This window comes from Cyphomyrmex costatus, unplaced genomic scaffold (assembly GCF_001594065.2).
Source record: "Cyphomyrmex costatus isolate MS0001 unplaced genomic scaffold, Ccosl1.0 scaffold2045, whole genome shotgun sequence".
NCBI classification, from domain to species: Eukaryota; Metazoa; Arthropoda; class Insecta; order Hymenoptera; family Formicidae; genus Cyphomyrmex; species Cyphomyrmex costatus.
In genome coordinates this window covers 15,805-24,982 of record NW_017276090.1, presented here as the reverse complement: position 1 = coordinate 24,982, position 9,178 = coordinate 15,805, and the positions used below count along the sequence as shown (strand labels likewise).

At 35.8% G+C, this 9,178-nt stretch overlaps 2 protein-coding genes across 2 annotated transcripts; one reads left to right on the top strand and one right to left on the bottom strand.

The window, feature by feature from the left end:
* Nucleotides 1–899: 899 nt before the first annotated feature.
* Nucleotides 900–1,553, top strand: LOC108773294 (NADH-ubiquinone oxidoreductase chain 5; the record flags this gene model as incomplete). The annotated part of the gene is made up of 1 exon (XM_018539055.1): nucleotides 900–1,553. A coding segment is annotated over exon 1 (654 nt), but the record flags the coding sequence as incomplete, so codon positions are not given.
* A 4,132-nt stretch (nucleotides 1,554–5,685) lies between these two features.
* Nucleotides 5,686–7,283, bottom strand: LOC108773293 (DEAD-box ATP-dependent RNA helicase 42-like). Its single transcript, XM_018539054.1, has 3 exons — nucleotides 6,955–7,283; nucleotides 6,459–6,676; nucleotides 5,686–6,197 (listed from the first exon to the last, which is right to left on the bottom strand). The coding sequence occupies exons 1-3, from the start codon at nucleotides 7,281–7,283 to the stop codon at nucleotides 5,686–5,688; spliced, it is 1,059 nt and encodes a 352-aa protein (XP_018394556.1).
* Between the last annotated feature and the right edge of the window lie 1,895 nt (nucleotides 7,284–9,178).

Below are 9,178 nucleotides of genomic sequence, written 5' to 3'. Positions count from 1 at the left end.
TTATATTTTGTATTGTAAATTTTTCTTTCCCTATTTCATTGAATTTTATTGGAGAAATCTGTATATTAATAAATATTTTAAATTGAGAAATAAAATTAGGGTTAAATTTAATGATGATTTGTTTTTTTAGGAGGGCTTATTCACTATATTTATTTTCTTATATTTATCACGGGGGAAGTTCTTATACTGAGGAAAAAATATATAATTGTAAGGTTATAGAATATATAGTGATAATTATGCATTTATATCCATTAGTTTTTTTTTTTATTAAATATGTTTTTTATTTAATAAATTAAAGTAAAATTTAAGTAGTTTATTTAAATTAAAATATTAATTTGTGGAGTTAAAGAAGTATAAAAAAATTTATTACCTTAAATTATAATTAATATGATAATATTTATTTGTATAATTAAAATTAGATTAATTTTGGAATAATAAGTATAATTTGCATATATTTAGATTTAAAAATTATATTAGAGTGAAAGGTAATAAGGATTAATTCAATAAATATTGAATTTATAGTATTATTCGATTGAGTTTCATTATTATTTATAAGATTTATTTTAATGATTTCAAGAATAATTATAGTTTACAGGGTAGTTTATATAGAAGGAGAAGAAAATTTAAGTCGCTTTAATAGTTTAGTAATTTTATTTATTTTTAGGATAATTTTTATAGTAATTAGACCAAATGTGGTAAGGATTTTAATTGGGTGGGATGGACTTGGTTTAGTATCGTATTGTTTAGTTATATATTATCAAAATTTTTCATCTTATAATTCAGCTATAGTAACAGTTTTGTGTAATCGATTAGGGGATGTGGGGATTTTAATGTCAATTAGATTTATAATGATATTGGGAAGATGAAGGTTAGAAATTTTAGATAAAAATAAAATAATTATGGTAATATTATTATTAGCTTCAATTACTAAGAGAGTTCAAGTTCCATTTTCTGTGTGGTTACCCTTAGCTATAGCTGCTCCTACCCCTGTTTCGGCCTTAGTACATTCTTCAACATTAGTTACAGCAGGGGTATATTTAGTTATTCGATTTTTTAATATTTTTATAGATAAAGAAGGGGGGAGAGTGATATTATTAAATATTGCTGTTATTACAATATTTATATCGGGTATGGTTGCTAATTTTGAATATGATTTTAAGAAAATTATTGCTTTGTCTACATTAAGGCAGTTAGGGTTTATAATAATAATTTTAGGGTTAGGATTTAAGTTAATTGCTATGTATCATTTATTAATTCATGCTATTTTTAAGTCATTATTATTTATAAGTGCTGGAGTAATCATTCATAGTATAAAAAATATACAAGATATTCGATTACTAGGAAATTTGAATGAAATCATACCTTTTACAATAATAAGATTTATAATTTCTTCAATTGCTTTAATAGGTACCCCTTTTATGTCAGGATTTTATAGGAAAGATTTAATCATGGAGTTAGTTTATTTGAAGAGTGGGGTAAATATTTATATAGAAATATTAGTAATTATATCTTTATTTTTAACTGTATTTTATTCAGTTCGGCTATTATATTATTTAATATATAGTAAAAGAATAAAATTTTATAGGTATTATTATTTTAGAGAAAGGAAGTTAATAAATTTTTCTATAATAATTTTATTAGTTTTCAGAATTATTATAGGAGCGTTAATAAATTGAGTATTTTTTTTTATTTTTATATAGTTTATTTATCTTTTAAAGTTAAGTTAATTACGTTGATTATATATTTATTAGGGGTTATATTAAGTATAATGGTAGTAATTAGTATTAAAAAATATTTAAAATTATATTATTTAAGGTATTTTGTAAGATCTATATGATTTTTAAATATATTATATATATGAATTATATCATGTAGTGATTGTCTGACGTTGTAATGTCCCCGCTGTTCTTCCACCGCACTTCGCTGAGACCTAGGATCTTAATTTTACAGCGTGTCATTTCTTTGCTTAGTTGTGCCAAACGGGATGCCTGTGCCAATGTCCGGATGTTCCAAGTGCCAATTCGTATACCTTTTTGATAGCTAAGGTTCATTTCCGTTGTATCCGTCCGATATCCGAGGCTCGTATTCGTTTCTCGAATCAGCTTGTTTCGGGTTTGCGGGTGATTGGCCCACAGAATCCTATCCAGCCGTCAGAGTTATACTGACTGTCGGTCGGCCGGAGCAACCGGTGATGGCCGTTTTTGTTATTATTTTTATTTAGGAATTCTAGCTGGATTTGAACTCGGGATCTTTGGCATAGGAGGCAAATACTTTGCCAGTGCGCTACGGCCACCACAAAAGATTATGTAATTTAATTAAATTAAGTGTTAATGTTCGAGTCCGCATTAAATTTATTAATTCTTGTCTAAAGTTCCAAATTGTTCCTCCACATTTACAACATTTGACTAATCAGAATAACTTTTCATTACATAATAATTCGTCATATAACAGACTTAAGAGTTATCAATTGAATTATGTAAAGAATATCATACGATTAGAGCTTAAAGATGCCTACTGCCACCTTCATAAAATTAGAATGGACATTTTTAATTAGTCTCATAAGATTTATGTTTCATTGCCATTCCGAGTACAATGCGAATTCTTTAAATATTTATTTTATCAGTAATTCATATTTTTTTGAACAAATGAGTCGTATTTCTAATAAGATTGACTGGCTTTATAATAAAAGATTAGCATTATCAAAACTAAGAATTAATCCTATTAATTATTATTGTAATTTCTCAAATGACATTTCTAACAGAAATCAAATTCTACCTTCTAGTTGTATTGTATTTATTTCGTGTTTTTCACACTGAGTGTGCTCACACTGGGACTTCCTGTCCCCTGCACTTCTTCAGTCTACAATTTCTTACAATTATTAACAATATTATTATTATTATTATTAACAATATTATTATTTCTTACAATTATTAACAAATATTTACATTCTTACAGTTATAGAATCCTTCTCTCTCCCTACTTCTCACTCGCACTCGTACTCCCCCCTCTCTCTCTTCTCCTCCCTCTCTCACCCCCCCTCTCTCTCTTCTCCTCCCTCTCTCACCCCCCCTCTCTCTCTCTCTCTCTATCTTGTCTCACCTTCTCTATCATTTTCATCCATTCATGTCCTCTACCGTCTTCATTCAGCACATCAAAGTTTCTCCCTACTTTTTTCTCTACATACACACATTTTTCTTTCAAGTGATCTATTTCCTCCTTTTCTCTTTCACACAGCCTACATCTTTTATCTTCTTCACTCTGCCAATATCTATTACCTCTCACTTCATTTCCGCAGCGCCATCTTGCATTCATTTGTAACTTTTTCCCTTCATTTCTTTTTATCTTCCTTATATATTCCGGCGCTCTTAAATCATTTACTCTTTTATAATCTACACACAATCTACACAACCTCGATCCTCTTACTTTCTCTCCTCTCACTTGCTCATCTAACTCTATATATCTCTCTCTCACAGCTCCCATTTGTCTACTCCCCACTCACTCATCCCTTCCTGACTTACTCCCCCCCTCCACAAATAATCTCTTCTCTCTATGCTCTCCTCTGTCCACATACTCATCTCTCCTTCTCTTTCATTCTTTCTCCTTTCCAGTATACACCTTTTCCCTATCTCTCCCCCCTCTCCCTTCTCCAATCTTTCCTCATACCTTCCCGCTCTCCACCCCGTCTCTATTCTCAATTTATTCCTCCTCAATTCCTCCCTCACTATGTATCCCGGTGTTACTCTGTCCACCCCTAGGATTCATCTCAAATACTTTTCTTGCAGGGCCTCTACTTCCTTCCACTCCCTATAACCCCATATCTCCACTCCGTAGTATAATATCCCCTTCACTATGCTATCAAAGAGTTTGAGACTCCATCGTACATCTCCCTTAAATTTCCTTTCCCCATACCCCCACACCCATCCCATCGCAATCCTCGCTTTCCTTATCCGATCTCTTACTTGTTCTTTTTCCCCTCCATATCGTGTTATCACATACCCCAAGTATTTGTACTCTTTTACCTTTTCCATCCGTTTTTCCCCCTACCACCAGAACCTTTCTTTTTCTTTTCCTCCTTTCTTCCTAAATACCATCACTTTCGATTTTTCCACACTAAACTCTAATTTTTTTCTTTCTAGATAACCTTTTACACCCCTCATCATTGCTCTTAGCCCCCCCCCCCTCCGTCTGCATATTCTAACGACCAAACCTTGTCTCTTCCAACTCTGACCCCCCCTATTCCTTTCCTTAGTTCTTCTTCTAAATCCGCTTTATATATATTAAAAAAGGTGGGGCTCAAAGGGCATCCTTGTCTTACTCCTTTTTCTACCCGATATTCTCCTGACATTTCCTCTCCTATCTTCACCACAAATTTCGTTTCTTCATATATCTCCCGTACCCTATCTATTAGATCTTCACTTATACCTCTTTTCTTCATCATTTCCCATAGAATCTTTCTATCTATCCTATCAAAGGCTGCCTTCAGATCTAAAAACATCGCCCACAACTTTTTTCCACTTTTTATTCTCTTCCCTACTATATGCTGCAAGATCTTTACATTCTCTATTGTACCTCTTCCCTTTCTAAATCCTCCTTGTGATCTACTCCACCCCTCCCTCTCATCTAGATCCTGCACAATCTTCTTATTCAGGATATTTGCGTATATCTTATACCCTATACTTGTTAAAGTTATTCCTCTATAGTTTCCGGGCACATTTTTGTCCCCCTTTTTCCATATGGGAACCACTACCCCTACTCTCCACTTTTCTGGCAGACCTTCTCCCTCCCATACTTTTATAACAATACCCCAACACTTTTTCCTAATCTTTTCCCCTCCCCAAATCAACGCTTCATTTTTAATTCCATCTCTGCCAGCTGCTTTACCCTTCCTCAATCTTCTGATTTCATTTTTAAACTCTTCCTCATTTATCTGCACTCCTTCTACTCTGTTTATATGCTGCCTTATTCCCGATTCCTCTTTCTTTTCTTCCTCGCCTTCTAACACCTTTGTAAAGTATTTAACCCAATCTATCATTTTTATCTCCTTACTTATCCCCTCCCTCTTCTTCCTTCCTTTATTAATAAAGTTCCATGCTTGTGACTCAGTTCTTATATTTTCTATTTCTTCTTCTTCTCTCTTTTTATGTAATTCTTCCTTCACTCTACAAGCCTCCCTATATTCCCTTCTACATCTTATGAAATTTTCCCACCTTTCTTCCCCTTCCCTATATCGTTTCCTTACTTTATTTACCTCCCTTTTTTTCTCTCTGCACTCTCTATCCCACCACGGGCTCCCACCTAGCCCTTTTCTTTTTCCTGTCCTTTTCCATACTACTGCTGAATTTATTTCCGATTCTAATTCTTCCCATCCTTCTTGCACGTCCTCCCCTTTCCATTCTATTTTCTCTATTTTTTCTTTATATATGTTAATACCTTCTTCTGACCAATCTTGTATCCTTCCTACCTCATCTGCTACTTCCTCTTTTCTCGCGTACCTTCCTCCAAAATCTATTATGATCGGCTGATGATCTGACTCTATTCTACATCCTATTTCAAACCTATCTATCTTCTCCCATGCCTCCCAATTTGCAATTCCGTAGTCTATCACCGATCTCCCCCCCGTTCTCTCATAGGTCCATTCTCCCCCTTCATCTCCTACTTTTTCCCCATTTAAAATCATTCACCCTTCTATCTCTCTTCTATCACTCTGAGCAACTCTTTACCCTGTTTGTTTATTACTTTATCTTTTGATACTCTTTTCCCCTCCTCCGGCCTTTTCTCCTCTCCACTTAAAGTTCTTACTCCCCCTTCTTTTCCTATCCTTGCATTAAAATCTCCTACCATCACCATCTTCCTCTTTTCCTCTTCCTTTATAACTTCCTGCAGATCCTCTAAGCCCTTCTTTCTCCCTTCTCTATTATAAATCGTCACCACTCTCCATTTTTCCCCATTCAATATGATCTTTCTTTCTTGTATCCCCTCCCTACTTTCAAGCTCTTCCTTATTTTCCTCTATCTCTTTCCTTATTCCCGTAATTATCCCCCCCTTCGCTCTACCTCTTCTCTTATCCCTATCTGCTGGCTGACACTTCCACCTCCATTCCTTCGGCATTTTTTCCTTTAGCTTCCCCCACTCTTTTTCATCTATCCACGTCTCTAGCAATCCTATTATTTCAAAATTTCCTAAGAACTCCCAGAAGTCTGTCTCATTTTTCAAATCCGCAACATTCCAAAAAATTCCCCACACCCGTTGTTCCCTCTTCTCTCCCCCCATTTTTGTCTTCCCCGCCCTTTTACCCACCCCCTTTCCTATTCTGTCCCTCCTTTTACTTTCTCTCTCATTTTCCTCCCCTTTTCTTCCATCTATACACCCTTCATTCTCACTTATTCTTTCACATTCACTCTCTCTCCCTCCATTCACTCTCCCTCCCCTCCTTACACCCTCTTCCCTACCCCCCGTACTCTCCCACACTTCTCCACACTCATTCACACCTTTTCTTTCACCCTTGCTGCTATTATTACTACATCTATCTCTAAGTATCTCTTCTTTCTTCTCTATTTTGCTATCTCTGTCCTTCTCGTCCTCACCTCGACGTTCTCTCCCTCGTTCTCCACCTTCCCCTTCATCTTTCTCTTCGGCTTGTTCTCCATTTATGCTGACCTCGCAGCTCCCGCAAAATCTTTTTCAATTTCCATTCTGTCCCTCTCGTAACTCCATATATATTTTGTTTCTCCTATCTCTGCTTTCCCGTACCCTACTTTCACCATCCTTCCTTTTTTCTTCTCTTGATATGCCCATTCTCTTACCTTCTTCTGTATCTCCCTCTCTTTTCTTGTCATGTCGTCATCAACATATATTTTCCTCCCTCTTAGCTTGTATTTGTTCTTCATAATCTTTCTCTTTTCCTCGAAGTTTTCTAATTTCACTAAAATAAATTTCTCCTCTTTGCCAATATACATTGCGTCTTCCACTCTTACTTCTTCTCCACATATTTCATTGCACAGATTTTCTGCTACCTGCCTCGCTGATCCTCCCTCTACTTGTTCCCCTTTAATTATAATATTCTTCTTTCTTTCTCTTTCCTCTTCTCTCCTTTTTAACTCCGTCACCTCTCTTTTTAGTTCAACATTTTCCTTCTTCAATTCTTCTATTACTTTCATATTTTCTTCTCCCATTTTTTCCATCTCTTTCTTCAACTCCGTCATTACCTTCTTCTCTAAGTCTCTATTACTATCCTCTATTTTCTTAATAATTTCTATCCTAGATCTTTCTTGACTCTCCCCCATATCTTCCAATAATTTTTCAATCCTTTCCATTTCTATTATTTGCGCCCTTTCGAGGTTTACTGCTATTTCGGCCGTCTTCCTCTGTTTCCCGTCCTTCTCCTCACTCTCGCTGTCACTCTCCTGCTACTCTCTTCCCCTCCCCCAAATCCACGATGAAATACTCGATGTACTCTCTATACTACTACTTCTCCTCCTTCCCAACTTTTCGGCGTTTGATGGTCTCCCTCTCTTCCCTACTCTCGCTTCTCCTACTTGACCCCTCTTTCCGTTCGACTCTGCCGTCGTTAGGACGGTGCCTTCCTTCTCTAATTCCAAGCTCTCACTCATACCCCACTACCCGTGCCTCCCTACCTTCGTGCACACTCGCGCTCTCGCCCCTCTACTCCCGTTCCTCTCGACGTACGCTTTGATCTTTCCCCCTTTTCACCTCTCTCTCTCTCTCTCTCTCTCTCTCTCTCTCTCTCTCTCTCTCTCTCTCTCTCTCTCTCTCTCGTTCTACCAGGCTTATGCCACATCCGTCTCCTTTCCCGCGCTTTCTCAGGTTGCCCTGACCACGTGTTGCCCGAAATCTCACAGTCAAAAGATCGAGCCTCCTCACTTCTATTTCTCCGCAAAACCACCTACTTCTTCCTCCTGCTCACTCTCCTTTCCATCTACATACTCCTTCCGCCGCCACTCTGCTGCACCAACTTCGTGACTCTATTTTAACTTTGTAGGTTATGTATCTCGGCTTCAACGAAATGCCTCTCTAGCTCGCCTTCCAAATGGAAACACGAGCTACCTTTTTACTTAGCTCAAAATTCGACCGTAGTCGTCTCCTGTAACAAAAACTCCCCGTGGGGAAAATCCTTACAGCACCTTCAATTCGCCTTTTTCACACTCTCCTCTCAGAATACCAGTTATCGCACTCACCTCTCAACCGGAAGTCCCTTCTACCTTCTAGTTCTTCACTTAATATTAATTCTGACACGGAGAAAATTTATGTCGATCCGGTTAATTTTACAGATTCAGTTAATCTTGATTTACCACAGAACAAATGGTTTATTAATTTAAGTGACACTGACGTTCCTTTGAAGGTACAGTACTTATTACAACTTGGTGAAAAATTTGGTCTTCCTATCAATAGATACAGCAAAGAAAAAAACAATTATTGAATTTATTAAGCATATTGAAGGTAATATTAAGGGCCGTCCCGATAATATTGTAAATTATGTCAGGAATAACTCTATTCCCATTCTTAACAGACTTCATAACAATTTTCCTTCACCAAGTTTTATTGAAAAAAGTATTTTAGAGTGGTTACACTTAACTAAAAAATTTATAAACGAACATTCTAACGTACTTATTACTAATGCCGACAAAGGAAATGTCACTGTTTTACTGAATAAAGATAGCTATATATCTAAGATGGAACTGATCTTATCAGACGCGAATACTTATGAAATTGTTGATAAAGATCCAACTAATAAAATGACTCAAAATTTGCGTACATTAATTACAAGGTGGAAGAGCAATGGTTATATTGACAAATTTACATATATTAAACTGCTTACAACTGATGGTATTATTCCAAGAGCTTATGGTTTAACAAAAATACACAAAGTTGGGAACCCATTGAGAGTTATAGTTTCTTCTATCAATAGTCCATTATATTACCTTTCCCTTTTCCTACACAATATAATTAATGTTAGCATTCCACCAGCTCCTAGCCATATCAAAGATAGTTTCCACTTAATTAACAAATTAAGAGGTACTCATTTTGATTCGCATTATTTACTAGCTTCATTAGATGTTGTTTCCCTTTTTACAAATATTCCTTTTAATTTAGTTATGGATGGCATAGAAAAAAGATGGTGTCACATTTCTCTTAAGACTAATATTCCTAAAAATGAATT

Excerpts from the sequence above, each read along its gene's own strand:
- LOC108773293 (XM_018539054.1), bottom strand. The coding sequence starts at position 7,283 with ATGGGGGAGAGTCAAGAAAGATCTAGGATAGAAATTATTAAGAAAATA. Across the intron at positions 6,677-6,954 it reads GTAAGAGTGGAAGACGCAAT|ATTTTGCGGGAGCTGCGAGG; the intron begins GTATATTGGCAA and ends AAATTGAAAAAG. Across the intron at positions 6,198-6,458 it reads GTGTGGAGAAGTGTGGGAGA|ACTTCTGGGAGTTCTTAGGA; the intron begins GTACGGGGGGTA and ends AAAATGAGACAG.